This window comes from Rattus norvegicus, chromosome 12 (genome assembly GCF_021556685.1).
Source record: "Rattus norvegicus strain SHRSP/BbbUtx chromosome 12, alternate assembly SHRSP_T2T, whole genome shotgun sequence".
NCBI lineage: Eukaryota > Metazoa > Chordata > Mammalia > Rodentia > Muridae > Rattus > Rattus norvegicus.
Window position 1 is genome coordinate 39,997,466 of NC_141545.1, and position 23,299 is coordinate 40,020,764.

Consider the following 23,299-nt stretch of genomic DNA (forward strand, 5'->3'; position numbering starts at 1 on the left):
AAACGAGTATCGATTTCTTTCCTGAGCTTGTTGAAAGCTGTGGTCTGGGTGCCAGTTTCCATTATCCTAAAATGTTGTTCTCGATTTTACCCTAGCCTTTTGGGATTTATGTGTAGGCTCTGAGTCTGTCTGTATGAACTGCTCATGCCTGGGGCCGCAGTGATCACAGGTGCTGTTTGTAGATTATTACCAACACGTTTCAGTATTGGAACAGATGAGACTTGTTTTACTGTTGCCCTCCCTCTGCTGCTATATGATGTGGGATTTTTTTTTTTTTTTTGTGGTTTTTGTTTTTTGTCATCTACTTTCCAGGAAAGTTGTCAGGGCTAACCTACCAAGATAGAAAACATTAGACTGTGTCCAGACTGATGTCCACCCTTCACGGTCTCATTTGGCCCTACCTATTTGGAGGTATCCTGGGCTACTCACTGTTATCCTTGCTTCCCTAGCATGTCCTGGAACTGGAGGCCAAGATGGACCAGCTGCGTACCATGGTAGAAGCTGCTGACAGGGAGAAAGTGGAGCTCCTCAACCAGCTGGAAGAGGAGAAAAGGTGATCCTTGAGTGTGGTCTTTCCCTTTTCAGTGATGTCTTAGCAAGAAGTTTGCCATCAGCCAAAGGAATGGCTGTAGAAACTGAGCTCCGCTATGTGAAGAGAGTGTGCTTTGATGCAACTTTTCCAGGAAGCCTGGTATCATGTAGACATGACTGGATTCACCGTTATTTATTGTCACTGAATGCTTTTCCTGAGATTCACTTTACTCAGACTGGTTTCACTTAGCCTTTATGAAGAACCTTATTCCTGAGAAAGCTGTCTCCCTCCCTCCAGAGACTGAACGTACACAGCCAGTACCCCCAGGCCTTTCGTTTTCCTATTTTAAAACAGTCTTACAAAGTGGATTGGACTGGCTCTGAACTCATGACCCTCTTAGATGTAGGTCTGCACCATTAGTCCATAATCACTGGATGGAGAACCACTGGGTATAGGATGTTCTCACATCCCAAAATAAACCTACAAACCTGTGGGCGTGGTATATACCTACGTTACAGCATGCAGGAGGATATAGTCTTTCTCCCTCTCTCTCTCTCTCTCTCTTTCTCCCCTCCCACACACATACACACACACACACACACACACACACACACACACACACACACAAAATTCAATTTGCACACGTATAATCTTAAACCTATTTCTTTGGTAATCAAGTATCTTCCTTTAAGGCCAACATTACACCATTCTGGTGTATGTGCCCAAGAGAAAAAGGTTTTGTTTGCTTTCTTGTTTCTTTGTTTTCATGAGTTTCATGTTTTCTAGAGTTGATACCTAGATAAAGGTTTGGAATTTCTAAATAATTACAGCACAGCCTTTCTACACCCGTGCCCTAAAGACGCATGCCTTTACTTTCTGTGTCTAAGGCGTTTGTTTGCATTGCTGCCCTCTGACCTCACCAGGGTGCTGCTCCTGTGCTTTTGCTGTGGGGTGAGGTGTCCTTAGTACTTTCCTTAGTGCCTTGTCCTGGTTTTATCCCACAGGAAGGTTGAGGACCTTCAGTTCCGAGTTGAAGAAGAATCAATTACCAAAGGTGATCTTGAGGTAAACCCTTCCATATCTTGAAAACCTTAATGAATGCCAGTATTGAGAAATATGAGTGGCACACTGGGCCAGCTGATCCTTGTCAAAACAGTCAGTCAAGAGGATGGCGGGCATCCTGCTGTGGCCCACTTGGGTTGTACTGAGGTGGTGGTTTAGTCTTTGAGTCTTTGATTACATGTGATTACATGTGATATTCATGTGGCAAATTAAAATGCTCGTAACTCTTCTTGTGCTTCAAAATTAGAAGCTGTGAATTGGATTTAATCAAGTCATAAGTCTGGCAGTATGTCCTAAAGGCAGTCTTAAGTAAGACGACTTGTCCCTCTGATGTTGGAAATAGCACTTTAAAAGAGCTTCATTTCAACATACTCATACTTAGCAAGGAATTTTGCTGTGGCCCAGCTTTGTTCTTTAGTGGAGCAGAATAAATCCTTTATAACCCCATAAAAGTCAGTGTGTTCTCATAGTTTATTTTATTCTTCTGGGACCAGGAATTAGATAGTTGCTTTTGAAAATAACATAGTTACCAGAGCAAAAACCAGGAGCAATTTATGCCACTTCTGTGTCATACTTAAAAGTCAGCATTTTCCCTATAATAATAGGTTTCTTATTCTTATGTTTGTAACAATTACTCATATTAGTTTTGAATTATATACTGCTATTAAATGATTTTGCTGCTTTTAAGCCACTGCCAAATAGATGACAAAAATAAATGATTAACTTTTCAAAATTTGAAGATTCTATAAGATTCTTCATAGCATTTTAGTAAAAATTGCACTTGTCAGTACAGTTTTCGGCTTTCGGGAGGAGCTAGGGACATGGTCTCACTGTGGAGCCCTAGCGGGCCTAGTGCAAATCAGGCTGGCCTCAGACTGGTAGCAATGTGCCTTTGCCTCCCAAGTGCTGAGATCACAGTCATGTGCCACCACGTCCAGCAGAAGGTATACATACAAATATGCATATAATTTTTTTGCCACCATCAGGATTTTGGAGTCTGTTTTATTTTTTATAGTCAATAAAGAAATCATTTTCTGAGTTCTGATTTTTATAAGGTCTAGACTTTAATGGCTTCTCAGTACTATAACAGAAACCCCCTTCACTCATTTCGTGTGTAGTCACATCCTTTAGTTGACTGTTGTCATCCATTTAAAAACACCCAAAGTCTCACCAGAAGTTCCATCTCATCATCTAATTCATAAGAATTACCGCCTCCGGGGTTTGGGAAAGGCTGAGTTAAGATATTTACATTAGCAATAGACCAGTATAGTCTGTCTGATATACTTACTAGAGATTAATCAAATAAAGTTATATTGAAACCCTAACACCGATTGAAACTTTAATTGAACCTCTTTTGTTGTTGTTTACTTTTTTTATTTTTTTACTGATAGCAAAAGAGCCAGATCTCTGAAGACCCCGAGAATGTAAGAGGGCCCTTAACTGTGTGGATATTTCCCATAACACAGATCGATTTCAGATTAAAATGCTTATTGATACACTCGAATACTAACGGCATAATCTGTCCTTGGGACTTTTCCCTTAGTGTTTCTATGCATGTGACTTTCAAAGCAAGTGCATTTGTATCTTTAAGAAACTGTGTGTAATGACTAAGCTCTGCAGACTCATTTGTTACTGATAGGTAAATATTTGCTTTCTAAAGATGCTTTGCTGAAAAGGAAAGAAATTGTCTGAGGGCATGGCCTCCTTCACCTCCTTCATAATGTTTTCTAATTTTGGTAGAAACCTAGGATTGGAGGAGCTGTGGAAATGCTGGGAGATACTTCCCAAGTAGTCTGACCTTCCCAGCCTCGTTGCTTCCGGTTGCGCCTCGTTGCTTCCGGTTGCCTTTGTGCATGCCCCCACTGCTAGCCAGCGCAACTGATAAATTCGAACTTTGGTTTATGGCTACAGTATTTCCCCTCCTATCTGCAGTAGAGGCCAGAATTCCTCCCTGAATGTACAGGGTGTTTTAGTTGGTTCTCACCGAGGGAGCTTTTCCTAGCAGCAGGGCTACCGTGTGGTGCTGGCTCCTCTTCTCACAGACCATACCGGAGTGGCCTCCCGAGCACTGATTGATTCCTGTACACATTGCCAGCCTTGCTGCCAATGGAGAGGACCCAAAACCTTTTGCTTTGATTTACAGGCTCAAAAGAACAAAATTGAAACAAAGAATTCTTTTGACTTCTTACCGCCTATTGAGCTGAAATAGAGCGCTCACATTGACATTTTGATGAGGGGTTCCTTTTTGCGAAGCTACTTCAGTGATCTGGGTCTCTCTCTTCTCTCCATCCAGAACAGGTTTCGCTGCCTCCAGTGTCAGTGTGCATGGAACCTCCTCCTGCCTCTCTGTGCGCTTCTCGCAAGGCCTTTGCTCTCCTTCCAAGCCCTGTCCCAGGACTTTCCTCTCGGGATACCACACCTTAGTCTCAGAAAGCAGGGATTTTAACGGGCTGTCCTGTTCAGTGTCACACTTTTACCACAGGCTGTGGCACGGAGGTGAATCACTGGTGAAAGTCCACCGTGGAGCGCCCCCTTCTGTAAGGGGTTGCTGTACTCAGCTGGGAGGTCTGAACTGAGGGAACAGTGCATGGGTGTTTTTTTTTTTTCTTTTTTTTTTAAAGACAGGGTCTCTGTAGCCCAGGCTAGCCTTGAACCTTTGGTGATCCTCTTGCCTCAGGCTGCATAGTGCTGGAATTGCAAACAGGATCCACCTCTCTTGTCCTGGTTTTTTTTTTTTTTTGATAGGCTCTGGCTATGTCATCTAGGCTGGCCAAGAACTTGCAATGTAGCCTGGCCTCCTCCTCTTGATTTTCCTGTCTCTGCTTCCTCGGCTGCTGGGACTCATGCCTGGCTGGATATCTGTTTTTTTGTTTTTTTTTTTTTTTTGGTTTTTTTTTTTTTTTTTGGTTCTTTTTTTTTGGAGCTGGGGACCGAACCCAGGGCCTTGCGCTTCCTAGGTAAGCGCTCTACCACTGAGCTAAATCCCCAGCCCTTGGATATCTGTTTTTTATCTGCACATAGTGAGTAACCTTTTGCCAAGAGGATGCCTAATTGGGGTTGGGGATTTAGCTCAGTGGTAGAGCGCTTGACTAGGAAGCGGAAGGCCCTGGGTTCGGTCCCCAGCTCCGAAAAATAGAACCAAAAAAAAAAAAAAAAAAAAAAAAAAGAGGATGCCTAATTGATGGTCAAAGAAATTGGAGGCCATTTTCTTTTTCTGCCTCCTTGAGTTTGAAGCTGTAGCCCCAATGCTGGGGATCCGGATTAAGTTACTTCCTTGTAAGGAGAGTCCTTGTAAGGACATGTGGATGCAGGGGACTGTTAGGTTTTGAAAGTGCGATGACGCACACCCTCCATTCCAGGAGGCAGAGGCAGAAGGATATCCTTGAGCTCTAGACCAGCCTGCTCTTCCTAGAGTTTCAGGCCAGCTAGGACCTGTCTCAAAAACGTTTTCTGTTTTTCTTTTCAATGTCCTGTGATGGATGGTTCTTTATGCCTTGGAGGGACCCCTTGAATGTGTTGAAGACACCGAGTGCCAGAGGACATATCTGTCTGTAGCTTTGGCTTTCTCCTCAGGCTCGATGCTACTTGGTGCCACTTTGTTACGACCTTTCTGTCTTATGCAGACCGATAGACATCTTAGGTTAACCCTTATAGCGCCAGTCAATTGTTCCAGTGACAGTTGGGTAAGAGAGATGGGGGCGGGGGTTCCTTTCGACCAATATCACAGTTATTTCAAGCGAAGCAAGACTCGGCCACGCTTGAGTCTGTTAGGCAGAGAGAACCTCCATGGTCCCAGCCAGGTAACTGGACTGTGGAGAGGAAGTCGCAGCAACAGTGCAGTTTCCAGGTCCCACTCACACGCAGAGCTCACCAGTTCTCTCAGCATGAGATTGCCTTGCTGTCCTCTCTCACCTTCTGGGCTGGTAAAGAACAGAGTTTGACTTTCCTCTTGCTCTGCTCTCCCTAGTCGGCTTTTTCAGAGGGAGAGGCAGTGGTGGTAATCTAAGTACCGTCTTTGTAATCTCGAATCCTCCCCTCTTCTCAACAGATAGTTAATTAAGCCTTTGAAAAATCCCAGTTGGGAGGAAGTTAGAGCTTCTGCGGCCTTGCTGTGCTGTAGAGAACCTCACCAGAAAGCATCACCCACTCCTGCAGACACCCCTGCTGGGCGCCTTGGCGCTGGCTTCTGGAGCCTATTTTATTTACTCATTCATGTATAATTCTTTTCTGACACAACGTCTTACTCTATAGCTCAGGCCTTGTTAGCGCAGGCTAGCCAAATACCCACAGCAATCCTCCTGCCTCAGGCTCCAAAGCACTGGGATTTTAGGCTTAAGCCACTATAGGCCAAAGCCTATAGTACAGCCCAGATTCTTCTTAAGATGTCTCCTTTGCCCTTTTTTTTTTTTTTTTTTTATTACATACTGTTGCCAGGTCCAGCAGTCTGCTCTGAGGACCTACTGAATGCTTGGAGACTTGTGGCATTGTCTTCTCCACTATATAGGTGTAAGCGATGATCTCTGCGGGGGTCAAGCAGCCTTGTGAAGTCCCAGTCAGTGACATACACGTTAATGCCCAGCAGCCACTGTGGGGGAGGGAAGATGGTAGTTAGGGGGGTGTTAACTATTCTAATCTGTGCTGATAAACTTCACTTATTGAGATAACATATCTTTGGCTGCATGCACCTGAAACTTCATCCTGCCTCATGTGTCTCCATGTTTTTCTTTCTCAACAGATTAGCTCATGCCCTCTTCCCACCCTCCCCCTTTGTTCATAGTGCCCACCCTCACTCCCTCCCTCCCCTGGCAGCTCCATCCTCTCTCTCTCTGTTACCCTTTTCTGTTCGTCCTATGGCAGAAAGGACTGGTGGCTCGGCCTGCATGCCGCTCTCTCTCCTCTCGTGCTGGCATGTCACGGTGGCACTGTTGTGTTCTTTTCCTCTTCCCTTTACTAACAGACGCAGACCAAACTGGAGCATGCCCGCATTAAGGAGCTTGAACAGAGCCTGCTCTTTGAAAAGACCAAAGCTGACAAACTCCAGAGGGAGTTAGAAGACACTAGGGTAATGGTTTTCACTATTTCATGAAGCAGCTTCCCAAGTGTGAATGGTGGACACGTCGGGTGACCGGCGACAGGCCTGCCATCGGCCTGAGCCTTGTCCCAGGGGTTCGGCCTGAGTTTGGTCTCAGTACCGCTCAGGTATTCGTGAGCATAGAGTGATGAGGAGGTGTTTTGTGTAAAGCATTTTGTCAAAAGTAAACTTATCTGAAATCAAGATCAGAAGCCTCCTAACCCTATAAACTCTGTGGTTCTCTCCAGTGGGATTTGAGGTTCTCTGTGTTAGTACTTTAAAACACTTCTTCTCCAGTTTCCACAAGCAGCCAGTTGTCCTCCAGTTCTCATATTCCTAGTTACTCGGTTTTCTAAATAATTTATGCTTTTCCCTGCCTTTGCCCCTGGCCTGTTGGGAAAAAGAAATGGAAACATTAGCTCTCTCTCTCTCTTTTTTTTAAAATGAGAGTTAAGAACTTTGACCCGCTATTATCTTTTCTTTTCTGTTTCTCCACCCCACCCCCCTTAATGGCTGAATTTACATCTCCTTTCTTTCTGACACCCAGATTAAAACCCAGCGGTTAGGAAGGTCAAATGTTTTTCTTTTGGGGCCAGGGCCTCGGTCCTGTTCTAATTGTTTATGTATTAAAGCACCTGTAGGGTTGTCAGGCGCTCACTCTCAGTGTTTTGTAAATACTCAGCTTTTCTGGCACCCTTGGAAGGAGGTTGTATTATTCTCACCTTTTCTGTAGACTTCTGCAGAGCAAAGACACTAAGCACAAAGATGGTGATGCGTTTGCTTAAGGTCTCACAGCTGATGATAATCGTGGAGCCAGACTCGGCGTTTCGGGTCATTTGGTTCCAGGGTCTGTGCTTGTAACTACTATAGGAGAGAATCTTTTGATTTGTGCTAAAAGAAATCATCACATGTTAAAAATACATATATTCATATAGGTACCTGTTAAATCATGTTTGACTGTGATTGGCCTTAACTTTAAATTTTCAAAAATTACTTCATATCTATCAGATCAAATTTGTTACCCTGACTTTTCTTTTGAATCAGTAGTATTTGTAGAGATTTCTTTTGGTGTGAAATCATTGATATAAAAACCTAGACAAATGAATAATCTTCCTTTTCTCAATCATAACCTTTTGTTTTCTAATAAAGAAGAAAGGCCAGGGAGATAGCTCATTTAGTAAGTAAGGTATTTGCCTTGCAAGCTTGAGGACCTGGGGTTGGGTCTCAGAACCCATGTAAGAAAGGGTGGGCATGGTGGTTCATGCCTGTAATCCCAGCCCTCCAGGGGCAGAGACAGGTTTCCTGAAGCTTGCTGGCCAGCCTAGTCAGTCTCATCTACTTGGTAAAGCTAAAGAGAGACCCTGTTTCTAAAACCCAGGTAGACAGAGCCCAAGGACAGTCACCTGAGGCTGTCATCTGGCTTATATATGTCCTTGTGCACATAAGCACATATATACAGACACACAGACCTGTGCACAGACAGGTGTGTATGCACGTAAAATCATAAGTAAGTAATGCTGGGTATAGTGGCACGTGCCTGTAATCCTAGCACTTGGGAGGCTGAGACAGGAGAATTACCACAAGTTCAGGGTAGCCTGGCCCACACAGTGAGCCTGGCTCACTGCAGAGTAAGATTCTGCCTGGGAAAAACAAAACAAAACAAAAGCAAAAAGAGAAGGGAGAAAATGGTTTCAGTTGTTCTCAGAAATAAACATGTATTTGGTAAGAAAAAGAAAGAAAGGAAAGGAAAGGAGAGAGACACACACACACACACACAGAGAGAGAGAGAGAGAGAGAGAGAGAGAGAGAGAGAGAGCGAAGTCTTGATCTGGGGAATTCAAAGGATCACGAGACAGAGACCCTTTGGTGTAACTGAAATAAGGGAATATACCTTTTTTTTTAACTTCTAAACTATTCTTCCATGCCTTAGTCAGCACAGATTCAGTTTTCTGGTTTTGTGCTGGATAATAAGACACCTGTTTTCAAATGAGACTTCACAGCCTTCCATATCGCACAGTGTCTTCTATTGGCCCTCACTCCTGGTGTGCCGCGTGTGAAAATAACCAGTGGTCCATTGACTTCCCACATCACCTACAGTCCTTTTCGGGAAGTGTTTTAGAACTCCCCCCACCCCCGGCCTGTAAATCCAATTTATACCCAGCTTACCTGGTGCTGTCGAAATATAAGCAAGAATAAGAAACAGCTCCTGACTTTTATGGCCATAAACCAGCAGGAGAATTGTGACTGAGGGCAGATGTTGGAAAATTAAATTTAAAATAGAAGTGTCAGAATACCACACAGAGAGCCACAACCCTGTTGCCTTTGACTTGGCGTTCTCTGAATTTGACAGTTCCATTGTGACCAGGAACGGACATGTTGGCTTTAGTTTACTTATGCTATAATCTCGTGGCAAAAGGGTTCATTGTTGTTTTATATACTAGTTGTAGGTAAGAAATTGATGGACCTCCCCTCCCTAGAGATGAAATATAAATGAATTAACATGTTTAATCTGAAATGTCTCTATAGCCATAAAGCCTACAACCTCAGTCAGTTCCAGATCAGTCAGTGACTGAGGTGTCCCCCCCTCCTTTCCTTCTGGACATTTATTTTACTGAGCATCATAACATGCTGGGTGGACAAGGGAAGCAGAAGACACCTGTCCTGTGTTTCCTGTCCCTATACGGGCAACACGGACAGTGGCTGACAGTAGGAAGAGGCTGGTCTTGACATCTGCGACCATTGGTATTTTAAAACTACCTGTATTCCCTTCTGTTTCTCAGGATAGACAAAGGTTTTTTTATGTCCTAAGACCACTTTCTCTATATATTTTTGTCCCAAACCGAGAGGCTAGGAAGTAGCAGTAGAAAATGTCTGTAGATGAAAAAGCACAAGATAGCAAAGTATCTTTCCCCCTAACTCTGGAGTATTTAGTTTTTAAAACTCCAGAGCTCAGATGGAGTCAAAGTGTGTGGACGTAGCAAGAGCACAGCTGAGATATGCGTTCCACTTGTGTGCGCTAATGTTGAGAACCACTGGGTTAGGGAAACAGGGTGCAATTGTGAAAGCCAGAAAGGGGTCTTTGTGTGAGAGGCTGATGTCTAATCACAGGTAAGTGATCCTTTAGTGTCATTTAAAGAGCCAGTGAATTCTTCACTATCCAGCTGAGGCTTTAGTCTACAGCACTGCTCACTGAAACATGGGAAGTTTTAGCCCTTGTATACCTGCTGTGTCTCAGAAGTAGAGTGCAAGCCGCATAAACTGAGGTCTTAACTTTCTGATTGGTGCCCACACGCTAAGTTACAGGTGAAATTAATTTGAATAGTATATAGAACCCAGTCTATATTTAAAATATTATTTTATCATGCAGTGACTATGAAAATCATTAAGCTACTTTATGTCTGTTTTTCCCTGAGTTTTCAAATCCTGATGTGTGTCTAACGGCACGTCTTGCTTCAGATGAGTCACATGCAGGGCTCGGCCACCTGTGACTAGTGACTGTCTGCACGATGGGCTTTAATCACAGACCTCAGGCAGATGCACGGTGGGCTTTATAATAGGACTCAGGCAGATGCACGGTGGGCTTTAATCACAGGCCTCAGGCAGATGCATGGTGGGCTTTAATCACCGACCTCAGGCGGGGTAGCCCCTGAAGTGCTACTGAGTGCAGTCTGGGTAAGCAAGGCAGGAAATCTGACCAAAGGAGCATGCTTGCTTTCAGGAGGCAGGCAGGTTGTGGAGCACTTTGGAAACTACTGTTTCTGTTAACTTCTTATCAGTTAGTGAGTACTTCCGGTTTAAGCCTCCTTACAGTCCAGGTAGAGTTTGTTGGAGTGAGGTAAACTCAATATCCATGTGAGATTCCCGAATTGTGGGAGCTTGTTGAAGATTATAATAATCACATAGTAGAGCTTCCAGAATCGAGCTTAAGAAGCCGTTATCTCTGTGTGCGAGACATTAACCCCCACATGTGATAGCTTGACTTTGCTTGACTCCGGGTGTTTTGTAAATAAGGAAAATCATCAGTGCTCTCTGTTTCTTATGACCACTGTCACTAGGTGGCTACAGTATCAGAAAAGTCCCGAATAATGGAACTAGAAAAGGACCTAGCGTTGAGAGTACAGGAAGTAGCTGAGCTCCGAAGAAGGCTAGAGTCCAGTAAACCTCCCGGAGATGTGGATATGTCTCTTTCTCTTTTGCAAGAAATCAGTGCTTTGCAAGAAAAGCTAGAAGTCACACATACTGACCACCAGAACGAGGTGACGTCTCTGAAGGACCACTTTGGAACTCGGGAAGAGATGTTTCAGAAGGAGATCAAGGCTCTGCACGCTGCCACTGAAAAGCTCTCCAAAGAGAACGAGTCCTTGAGGAGCAAGCTTGACCATGCCAACAAGGAGAACTCAGACGTCATCGCTCTGTGGAAGTCCAAACTGGAGACCGCCATCGCGTCCCACCAGCAGGCAATGGAGGAGCTGAAGGTGTCCTTTAGCAAAGGGATTGGAACTGACTCGGCTGAGTTTGCTGAGTTAAAGACACAGATAGAGAGACTCAGACTAGATTACCAGCACGAAATAGAAAGTTTACAGAGTAAGCAGGACTCCGAACGGTCTGCCCATGCTAAAGAGATGGAGTCCATGAAGGCCAAGCTGATGAAGATCATCAAAGAGAAGGAGGACAGCCTGGAGGCCGTCAAAGCACGGCTGGACACGGCGGAAGACCAGCACCTGGTGGAGATGGAGGAGATGCTCAGCAAGCTGCAGGAGGCAGAGATTAAGGTAAAGGAACTAGAGGTTCTGCAGGCCAAGTACAGTGAACAAACCCAGGTCGTTGGTCATCTCACATCACAACTCAGTGTTGTCGAAGAACAGCTCTTGGATCTGGATGCCCTTCGGAAGGCCAACTCCGAAGGTAAACTGGAGATCGAGACACTTAGGCAGCAGCTTGAGGGAGCCGAAAAGCAGATTAAAAACTTAGAGATGGAGAGGAACGCTGAAAGTAGCAAGGTTTGTATCAACATCTCCCATCTTTATTTTCCCCTTTTCCATTCGTTATTTTCATCACATGTTACTTTTAAGTTGAAGTCATTCATCCGCAAAATGCCTGATTTACCGTGAACTGCACGGTGCATCCACTTGAGTGCAGTAGGTTACTTTCTGAGGACCGTAGGTATGGTTTCTTCTGAGGAGAGCAGAGCAGATCATGACCGGCCATTTGGATTTTCGTTTCAATTGTTTGGAAACATCATCTGCTACTTTGTCTCCTGGCCATGATGTGAACTACTATATAAGCTCATACTCTCTGTTTAAAATAGAGCTAACTTCCTAAAACAGTGATGTTAAGGTGAATGAATGAGAGAGAGACAGAGACAGAGAGACAGCCAGCCAGCCAAGCTCAGGCTGGGCTTAGACTGGTGAGACAGGAAGTTTGCCAGTCCAGTTGTAGGCTAGCCTGGACTATATAAAGAGACCCTGTCAAAACAAACAGATCAGAAACAATCAACCAAAACAAAAACCACATTTTAAGCTTATTCCTTTTCTGCCCACATCACTCCTTTGCTTATACGGTTATTTATATATAATAAAAGCAAAACATGAGCTCTGGAGGGCTTCTTAACCACCGTGTTAGTCAGCGTGCTACGCTAAGTAATGCTCACAGCAAAGTAAGGGCAGGAGCTCAGAGTGGTTTGCATTGTTACCATACTTTTATGCCATAATGAAGAAACCATCCACTTGTGACACGGTGACAGAGGTGCTTATAGAGGGAAGAGCTGATGCAGGTTACAGTTCAGAGGGTGAGTCATGATCATCCTGGCAGGAGCATGGCAGCAGGTAGGCAGATGTGCATGGCGCTGGAGAGGAGCTGAGTTTACCTCCCGAAGCATGGGTTGAATGAGAGACTTTGAAACCTCAAAACCTAGCCCCTATCATATGCCACCTCTAACAAGGCCACTTTCTGATCCTTGCCAAAGTCTCACCAACTGGAGATTTATTATTCAAATGTATGTGATCCTTCGGGGGCCATTCTCATTCACCAAACCGTCTAACCTTTGCTTTCTGGGGGGTGGCACGAAAATTGAGACCGGGTCTCACTGTGTTCCCCAAGAGTTCCCCAAGCTGCCCTTAAGTTTATGGTCCTTTTGCCTTTTCCTCTCAAGTGCTAAGATTACATGTATCACTATATTCTTGTCCCTTGTGGGTTTTTTTAGTTGTTTGTTTGTTTGTTCAATACAGGATCTCACTTTGTAGCCCAGGTTAGCCCAGGTTCGCCTAGGATTGGCTTTGTAGCCTACACTGGCCTTGAGTTCTCAGTGCTCCTTGTAGTTTGGTCTTCCACATCCTGGGATTACAGCAGACGTATGCCTCTACTCCACGGGCTGTTCCTTTTTGTGTGTTTAGTTTTGGGGAGTTGGGGAGACCAGACAAGTGTGTTATTTGTCAAGGATTAGGAAAGTAATGACTCCACTGGCTACATTTCCTATTATCCAGCCCTGTTAAATGTCACCCTCAGTTCCTCAAGCTATTCTTCCTCAGCCCTGTCACTAGTGGAGGCTCTGGTATTGGTGACTGATTTTTGTGGAAGAAGCTGTTCTGTTGACAAAGAAGAGAGGGTTGTGGTGGCTGAGAGAGGTGGAGACAGAGAAACAGCAAAAGTTGGCTAAGTAGCGCCGTGAACATGGACTAGCTATAGGAATAGTTCTCTAATTGTAGGTGGTTCTGATAAAAACCGGTAAAAAAAGCAAGGTAGCTAGAATAGACTATCGGGCTGATCATTGGGTCACCCTTTTACAAAAGGTTTAACGAAAGCTGAGTTCTGGTGGTTGTCCACTGGACCTTTAAATGACTCGTGTGTTAAAATATTTTAAGCGTACAAGTATACAGAATAATATAAACTGCCATTATAATGTGCCTGGGGCCTGTCTGTGCTAAAAACAGGCTCTACCACTGAGCTGATTTTGTCCTTATTTTTTATTCTATGCCGCTAGGATTTTAAAATGCAGAAATGAACTTGATCAGGTTGCTCGTTTAGGAAGTAAATACCAGCACTTCCTTCCTCAGACTATGATGGTATTCAACGTTAGCTAGAGAGGGCTAGCATAGTTTTCCACTTTTTTTTCTTTAAATGTACTTATTTCATATATGTGAGTACAGAAGAGGGCATCAGATCCCTTTACAGATGGTTGGGAGCCACCATGTGGTTGCTGGGATTTGAACTCAGGACCTCTGGAAGAGCAGTCAGTGCTCTTAACCGCTGAGCCATCTCTCCAGCCCCAGTTTTCAACTGTTTAAAAACAACCATTAGAGCAGGGTGGGGGTGGCACACACCTTTTGTCACAGCCCTCGGGAGGCAGAGGCAGACAGACCTCTGAGTTCAAGGCCAGCCTGGTCTCCACGGCCAGTTCTGGGACAGCCAGGGCTACACAGAGAAAAGCCATTAGAGGCTGGAGAGCTGCTCAGCAGTGAGGCCCGTTTACTGTGTTTGAAGAGGATCCAGGCCTGGTGTTCAGTGCCAAGGGATCGCATACTCTCTTTTGGAAGCTTATGCACATACACAATGTGCATACATACACATAAGTAAAATCAATGTAACCTATGGTAGCTAGGTATGTTGGCACACACTGAGTTTGAGGCCATGCTGGTCTACACAGAGTTCCAGGACAGGCAGGGGTTATCCAGAAACTGTCTCAAAAAAGATGAGGCAGCCATACCTACAGCTGATTGTTTGAAAAGTCACTGTCGTCTTAGAATTAAAACAGCACAAAGCAAGCAACAGCAAAACAAAAAAACCTCTTTCCAGTACGGTTCTGTTGTGTTTCTCATTTTTTTTATGTTTTGTTTTTCCTTATCATTCTTTTTTGTTTCTTTTTTGTTCCATTCACTTATGTACCATATAACTCGGTGTGTTAGGCTAATAGCATTACCAAAGACCTCCAGGGAAAAGAACTAATGCTCACTAGTCTGCAGAGCAATTTGAATGAAGTCAATCAAGTGAAGGAGACTTTGGAAAAAGAACTTCAGACTTTGGTAAGTACCTGTTGGATGGGAGTCTCAGCGTTTCCGGCCTTTTCCTGTTTAAAGGAACTTTCTCCATTTTAAAAAACAAAACAAAACAAAACAAAACCCAAAAAACCAAAAACCACTACAGCTATTTCTCTACTTCTTCAAAAATGTGGATTTAAATTGAGTGTATTAGCAGCTGATAAATGCCTTCAGGGGAACTGGATCAAATCAAATTAGCAGTAAAGGTAGGTGTTAATTTTCCTTTTCAGAAAAAAAAAAAAAAAAGATCTTTTTCTCCGGTGAAGCAGTGCCTGGCAGTTACTGGCAGCTTAGTTTTACGAAACACAGAGGAGTATCTTCCCAGTTGCAGGCACATCCACTTCTGTCTCCTATGAGGCTTTTTTTTTTTTTTTTTTTTTTTTTTTTTTGGTTCTTTTTTTTCAGAGCTGGGGACCGAACCCAGGGCCTTGTGCTTCCTAGGCAAGCGCTCTACCACTGAGCTAAATCCCCAACCCCATTCTTTTTTTTTTTTTTTTCTTTTTTTTCGGAGCTGGGGACCGAACCCAGGGCCTTGCGGTTGCTAGGCAAGCGCTCTACCACTGAGCCAAATCCCCAACCCCTATGAGGCTTTTCCTGCATTCCCCGGTCAGCATCTCCTTTGTGACTGTGTGCGGCAACTGTCCTGGTCTTTAGTGCCCTCTAGTGGCGGGGTGAACACTCACTGGGTTGTAGTTGGCCTTAGGAAATTATATTTCCGTTTGTATGTTTTCTCTTAATCCCAAATCGTGTAATGGTACAAGGCTTTACCCAAGCCCTCAGGAGGCAGAGGTTGACAGACTGAGATCCAGGCCCATCTTGTCTACATAGCAAGCTTCAGACCAGCCAGTGTACATAGTGAGACCATCTCAACAAAAACAAAAACAAACAAACAAAAACAAAAAACAAAAATCAAACAACAAAAACAAACCAAAAACCAAAAAAAACCCAAAACCAAACAAAACAAAAAACAAAAAACGAACCAAACCAACTAACACCCCAAAATAAACAAAACCTTTTCCTACCCTTCCTCCCTCTTTCTTTGCCTTCTACACCATAGTCTGACCTTACTGGAGGGTAATAATTATGGACAGTTGCCATGGTACCTATGGAAGCTTTGGAGAACTTAGGTAGCTTCTCAGGATCAATGGTCCCAGCTGCTCCAGATCTCCCTCTTACTGCCTCCTTTCCCTGATCACATTGGAGAAGCATTATTTCTTGTGTGAGCGTCTGTGCTACAGTTTCCTATGTTTCATTTTGAAACAGCGTTGCTGTTTCTGATCTGAAACTCACTCAGCCTTGTACTATGGGTTGTCACAGCAGTCCCACTACCTCAGCATGAGTTCGAATTCCTACTTAAAAAAAGACTTTATGTTTAATTATAGGGATGCATGTGCGTTTATGGGTGGTGTGTGCACATTGAGTGTTATCCCTGTGGAGGTCAGAAGGGTGTCAGATCCTAGAGTTGGGGTTACAGGTGGCTGGGGGCTTTCTGCTGTGGGAGCTAGTATCCAAACTTGGGTCCTCTGCAGAAAGCAGTAAGCACTAGCACTCGTGACTACTGAATCATCTCTCCAGCCCCACATTTCTCCTTTTAAAAATAGCTATATTGTTCAACATAAATTCAATGTAAATTTAAATTAGACATTTAGTCCATTTTAAGTGCTTGGTAGCCACACTGCAAAGGTTCTGTTGAACAGCTGTGGTATATAATATATAAAGTACATTTTAGAAAAAATTGGCCTCAGAATCATTAGTTTGTACATTTTTTTCTTTTTGAGATAAGGTGTCTCTTTGTAGCTCTAACTGGCCTGGAACTTACTATGTAGACCAGGCTGGCCTTGAACTCACAGAGACCCCCTGCCTCTACCTTCCGAGTACCAACTCTAAAGGCATGTGCCATCACATCCGGCTATTCTATGACTTGGGTTCTTTAAGGAAATGTTTCAGAGGCTGGTGAAGGGGTGACAGGAACTCAGTAGACAAGGATCAGCCTGAAGACCCAAGCTTGAGCCCTAGGACCCACATGGTGGAAGGCGAGAACTGACTCCCACAAGTTGTCTTCTGCCCTCCGCCTGCACACCTGGCTCAGGTGCCCACACATGTGCCCACACATGTGCACACAAACACATCAATGAGTAAATGTAATTTTTAAAACAGAAGAAATGGAATTGGAGAGATGGCTCAGTAAGCAGTTGTAGTTCTTTCAAAAGACCAAGGTTCCATTCCCATCACACAGCTCACAACTGTCAGTAACTCCAGTACCAGAGGACTTGACACCTGCCTCTGGCCTCCAGGGCACTTGCACACACGTAAGTGCACATACACACATGCACACCTACACGTAATTTAAAGTGGTACTATTTTTTTGAGTCAGGGTTTCTCTGTGTAATCCTGACTGTTCTAGAACTTGTTCTGAAGTCAAGGTGGCCTCCAATTCAGAGATTCAACTGCCACTGTCTCCCCGGTGCTGGGTTTAAAGGCGTGCGCCATCATGCCTGGTGTAACAATAAGTTGTTAATAAGTGTCTTGAGTACCATATTTTGCTACCCTCTCTTCTAAAATTCCAAGAGTTAGGGTTTTTTTTTTATTTGTTTTGTTTTAAATAATGCAATATTATTCCTCTCCAGTTCTTGGAAGGTCAGGTGCCACTGAAGCCTAGCTTTGTGAACAACACAGATGGGCGCCCTGTAGGCTTGCTGGCTTATGGCTTATGTACTCATCTTTAATAGTCTGTTGGAAATATTCATTCACAAAAGTCTCCTGGGGTGCTAGAGAGAGGGCTCAGTAGCTAAGAGCACTGACTGCACTTGAAGAGGACCTGGATTCTGTTCACAGCACCCATATGCTGCCTCACAACCATCAGTAACTCCAGTTCCAGGAGATCTGACATCCATTTCTTTTTTTTTTTTTTTTTTTTTGGTTCTTTTTTTTTTTTTCCTTCGGAGCTGGGGACCGAACCCAGGGCCTTGCACTTCCTAGGCAAGCGCTCTACCACTGAGCTAAATCCCCAACCCCTGACATCCATTTCTGTGTATCTGATTGTCCTGTGTGTGCACCAGGCATGTATGCATTGCATATGCACACATACAGTGTATAGGCATGCATGCAGGTACACATAAAGTCAAATCTTTAAACAGATCTCTTGTTAATTCTACTTCAAAATGTATCTCAGGAGATCCGGGAGATTTGTTCTAAACGTGTTATGTTTAAATATATATATGTGAATGTATATACCTACATGTATGTGCCTGGTTGTACACTTGGGTACAGATAGACATGCATACGCACACATGCACTTCCCACTCATGTATGCACATGTGTACAAGGCACGGTAAGTCTGCGTATTTTAAGTGCGTTAGTCTTAATGGCCCAAAGTACAAACCCCAAGTAGTATGGTAACTGATAGATACTTTTAGTCTTCGTCGCCTGAAACCTCTGTGTGATGAGTGTCATCCGCTTCCTTTCCTTTAGAAAGAAAAGTTTGCCAGCGCTTCAGAGGAGGCCGTCTCTACTCAGACAAGTATGCAAGGTACGTCTCACTGAAGTATGAGCAGAAAGTTTTAGGGTGTGTTTAGGGGGGCTAGGGGCTGGCTTTGGGTGTGTGTAAGGTAGTCTAATGTCATAACTTTGGAAGTTGTAGAATGCACAGAAAAACTGCATTCCATTGGTTTCCTGAAACTTCAAACTCCAAAAATAGTTACTTCTTCTTTTGACCTAAGGCTTGATCCATATTAAGATCTGCATAATCCTGTGAAAGAATGATCTTATCTACACATATGCTATTGAGAAGCATTGGGTTTTGACTGAGGGAGAAGAGTGATACCTAGGAGGGGCAACCAAGTTTTGGGTGGTCTTATTAAATGATATATATAAAGCTTTTAATTTTATCCTAATAGATACTGTTAATAAACTGCACCAAAAGGAGGAACAGTTTAATATGTTGTCTTCTGAACTGGAGAAGCTGAGAGAAAATTTAACAGGTAAGGCCGTGTCATTGGTAACTAGCCATTACACTGGGTGCCTAGGATGAGATAGTTCATTTACGTTACCGTAACAGATCTGCCTCTCAGACACTGCCTTGTGTAATACCTGTTTGAGATACGTAACCTCGAGCAGTTCTTCTTTTCTCTGCTTTACAAAAGCATCTGCCACTGCTGCCACTGTTCTCTGTACACCGCGTTTCACACAGACCAACATGCAGCTGACCCCTTGCTCCTCACCTCCTCCCTTAGCCTTTTTGTTCTAATCAATATTGGCCAGAGTCAGATCGTGTGACTTCTCCTACTCCCATTGGACGCTCAAGTCCTAGCCCATCAAACCCTATGTCTCTACTTGCTCTCACCCACTGCACTCCAGCCTTCAGCCATCTTGCTTTTAGAGGACATGTCAGGCCTACCTGGGGCCTTTGACTTGCTTCTTGCTTCTGATCCTTCCTTCAGGCCTTTTCTTAAATGTCACCAATTCAGAGAGTTCCATATACTATGTTACTCCTTCCTTCTTTCAACATCCTTTCTCTACCTCCAGATTTCCTCTTAGCACCCACCTCTTTCTAGTACATTGTTCCTTTCTTTATTCAATTTATCATCTGCCTCTGCTAGAATGTGGTTTCCATGCAGGCAGAGATGGCTATCTGCAAATATGTACAGGGTATGTATGCATTTAAAAAATATTTTTTTTGCTCTTAACACAACATTGCTATTTTTTGTATATTCAGACATGGAGGCAAAATTTAAAGAGAAGGATGAACGGGAAGATCAGCTGGTAAAGGCAAAGGAAAAGTTAGAAAATGACATTGCAGAAATAATGAAGATGTCAGGGGACAACTCTTCTCAGCTGACAAAGATGAATGACGAATTACGTCTGAAGGAAAGGTATGTGTGACGGCTGGAAAGTGCGCCCACGTTAGAGTAGACTCAGCAATAAGGGACTGTCGGCTCAGGGCTGCTGGGTGGGCACAGTCCCAGCGCCTGGGAGGAGAGGCAGGTGGATTTCTGGAGGTTTGAGACCAGTCTGGTCTATAAAGTGAGTTCTAGGCCAGCCCAGGCTACATAGTGAAATCCCACCTTATAGCAAAAACAAAGCAAAACAAAACAACCGAGGAAAACAAAAGACTCAAGGTTGTCTTGTTTTAAGGCTTCCTGGTTCCTTTTCTCATTGTGTTTCCATTTTCTGGTTTTTCTTCTTTTAAGGGTGTGTGTGTGTGTGTGTGTGTGTGTGTGTGTGTGTGTGTGTGTGTTTCTGGGGGTTGGAGCTACACTCTTGCTTTTTCCTTGAATGAGCTGTTGGTCAGTCACTCGTGGTTTTTACTATCCCACAGTGGGCTTTAGGTATCCATCAGGCTTGGTCAGCAAATATTTTGCCAAGCCTTTTTCGCCAGTCCTTGTGTGGCCTCCTGAATTGAGCTCCAAGCTACTTAACTTGTTGAGAGTGACAGAGTTAAGGAGTATAGTAGGATTCTAGACCTTTCGGTGACTCAGGAGGACAAGGCACCAGTTTCATGATGGCAGTGATAACTTTTACAGGACCTTGGAGATGCTTGTAACTTCCTCCACACAGTGACAGGAAGCACCTACTGAGGGAGTATATTTTTCTAGCTCCCCATTTTAAAGAAAAAGGAACTGAGGCTCACTCGAGGCATCCCAGCTGAGCCACCTGGTCTTGGCGTCCTTTTACGTAGATTTTCCTAGTACTAAAACTTCTTTTATCTTGAGGCCTGACAACAATAATAATGTCTTCTATTCTAAGGTTCTTTTTTGTTAGTTTGTTTGTTTTTTTTGAGACAGGGTCTCATGTAGTCCTGGCTGTCCTGGAACTCAAGATCTTCTTGCCTCTGTTTCCTTCCTAAGTGTTGGGTTTCAAGGTGTGTGCCACCACACCCAGCTTATTCTGAAGTGCCTGTTGCCTTTCCCCTCCCCCTTTACATAGCAGTCATTATAAATCAAATACTTAATTAACGAGGCAAAGTCTTAGAGAACATTTTAGAACTGTTGGAATTTTATTTCGTAAAGTAAAGCTTATAAAATTATATTGTCCTCCAGCCTTTTACCCACAGTGCAGTTCGCCGTCGCCTGGTGGTGGGTGACCTTGCCTTGGCTGGCAGCTTCAGTAGCAGCCTTGGTCCCTTTAGCTCGGAGGCACCTGCAGAAGTAACTGTGCAGAGCCTCCAGGTGCCGCCTCTGAGGGCGTTTCATACTAGATACGGTTGGCACCGTCTGCTTGTTTGCTGTATCACTCGCTGGCCCTGATTCTGAGCCAGCGTCTCTTGTTCTCACTGTGTCCACGGGGAGTTACATGCTTCCCTTCATCTGTGTTAGGTACATGCAGGAGCAGGACAGCTTCCAAAGTCGTTCCTTAAGCACTGTCCATCCCCATGTTAAAGACAGGGCCTCTCGGTGCCTCGGAACTCACTAAGTAGACTAGGCTGGCTGGAGGCCCCAGGGCTGGCCTGTCTCCGCCTCCCTAGAGCTGGGATTATTAGCACACGCCACCACACTTGCTTTTTTTTTTATAGGTTCTGGGGATTGAGCTCAGGTCCTCATGCCTGCAAAGCAAACCTTTTACTGACTGAGCCATCTCACCAGCAGCCAGAATTACTTACGGTAATTTTTGTATTCTCTTTTCCCAAAAGGCATTTAAATGACCTTTTGGTAACCAGTCTGCTGAAAGTTTGAAACTTATTTTTCTTTCTTAACATTTTTTAGGTTAAAAAGATAACCATTAATAATAGTTAATTAATAATGCCCACAATTATTTAAGGGCACCGTGTGCATGCAGTACCTGCAGAGGTCAGAAGAGGGCACCAGAGTCCCACAAACTGGAGTTACGGATGGTTGTGAGCTCCCATGTGTGTGTAACCAAACCTTGGTTCTCGAAAGAGCAGCCAGTGCTCTTAATCGCTGAATCAGCTCTTTAGCCCTATCTCTATCTGCCTGCCTGTCTGTCTGTGTGTCTGTCTATCTCTCTATCTAGCTATGTGATATAGGGTCTCTGTATCGCTCTGGCTGTCTTAGAACTTGCTGTGTAGACCACACTGACCTTGAAGCCCCAGAAATCAACCTGCCTCTGTCTCCCAGTTGCTGGGGTGAAAGGCCTGCATCACCACACCTGGCCTAATATAGTTACCTCCCTCATATCCCTTTATCCATCTATTAACATAAACTAATAAACTCTTGTAATTATAGTAGTTGTTACTCTAAATTTATTTATAACAATCACAGTTGTTAAAGTTATTCTTCAGGCAAGTCATTTTTAAGTTTGTCTTGATTTCAGGTATAATTATATACTCATCAATTTTTCAGTCTTTGATATAATTGTTATTTATAGTGTATTTCTATTATAACTCTTCAATTTAAAACACAAGGAATCTGGATGTGGCGATGGTTCAGCAGATAAAATGAGGCACGGGTGGAGAATTAGAGTTTAGATTCCCAGAATCTAGGTAATCCTAGAGTGCCTACAGTGAAAGGGGAGGTGGAGACGGGAGGATCTCCCAGCATGATGCAGTAAAGAGAAACCCTGCCTCACACATGGTGGAAGGTGAGGACTGGCACCAAGGTTGTCGTCTGACCTCCATGTGCAGTGCTGTGGTGTGTGCATTGCCTGGACTCACACATGAACACATAAACAGTGACCATGCATGTACCCATATGTACATTATAGCATATGCACATGAATATATGAAGAACTGTCTGACAGGGCTGGAGAGATGGCTCAGTGGTTAGAGCTCTGACTGCTCTTCCAGAGGTCCTGAGTTCAATTCCCAGCAATCACATGGTGGCTCACAGCCATCTGTAATGGGATCTGATGCCCTCTTCTGTTGTGTCTGAAGACAGCTGCAGTGTACTAACATACATAAAATAAATAAAAATCTCTTTTAGAAAAAGAACTATCTGACAATTTTTGTTGAAACTTATTCTAGGTCTGTGGAAGAACTACAACTCAAACTTACAAAGGCTAATGAAAATGCAAGTCTTCTGCAGAAAAGTATCGGGGAAGTAACTCTTAAAGCTGAACAGAGTCAACAGGAAGCAGCCAAAAAACATGAAGAGGAAAAGAAAGAACTGGAGAACAAATTGTTGGAACTGGTAAGGAGAAGGGAAGGGGACTGCTGGCAAAATGGGTGGGCAGTCACCATGTGGCCAGGTGGCCTGTGTGGCCAGGTGCCCTGTGTGGCCAGGTGGCCTGTGTGGCCAGGCAGCTTACCCCTTCCTTGGGGTTCTGCAGGAAAAGAAGATGGAAACTAGCCACTACCAGTGTCAGGACCTGAAAGCCAAGTATGAAAAAGCCAGTTCTGAGACTAAAATAAAGCACGAAGAAATCCTGCAAAACTTCCAGAAGATGCTGGTGGACACGGAGGATAAACTGAAGGCTGCCCAGGAGGCCAACAGAGACCTGATGCAGGACATGGAGGAGCTGAAATCCCAGGCCGACAAAGCCAAAGTAGGTTCCGGGCAGAATGTGCTCTTGTTGTACCTTAGCTCGGTTCTGTATCAAGGCTGCAGGAGGGCTGAGGGGCAAATGGGACCTGGGCATGCATGTCGGAGTGGCAGACTGCTACTGTGGCAGCTTTTAGTGTTTCGTAACAGCTGTTGGCCTTGTAGG

At 44.1% G+C, this 23,299-nt stretch overlaps 1 protein-coding gene across 44 annotated transcripts in view; it reads left to right on the forward strand.

Annotated features, from left to right (window-relative positions):
* Positions 1-23,299, forward strand: part of Clip1 (CAP-GLY domain containing linker protein 1) — a 106,955-nt gene that overhangs the window by 43,272 nt on the left and 40,384 nt on the right. For 8 of the 44 annotated variants that reach the window (XM_087579235.1, XM_087579253.1, XM_087579260.1 and 5 more), the window contains 9 exons: positions 450-553; positions 1,537-1,597; positions 10,721-11,665; positions 14,567-14,683; positions 18,170-18,227; positions 18,595-18,678; positions 19,413-19,569; positions 22,617-22,782; positions 22,922-23,137. In XM_087579235.1, coding sequence (XP_087435361.1) covers positions 450-553; positions 1,537-1,597; positions 10,721-11,665; positions 14,567-14,683; positions 18,170-18,227; positions 18,595-18,678; positions 19,413-19,569; positions 22,617-22,782; positions 22,922-23,137 — 1,908 coding nt within the window. 44 annotated transcript variants of the gene reach the window in all.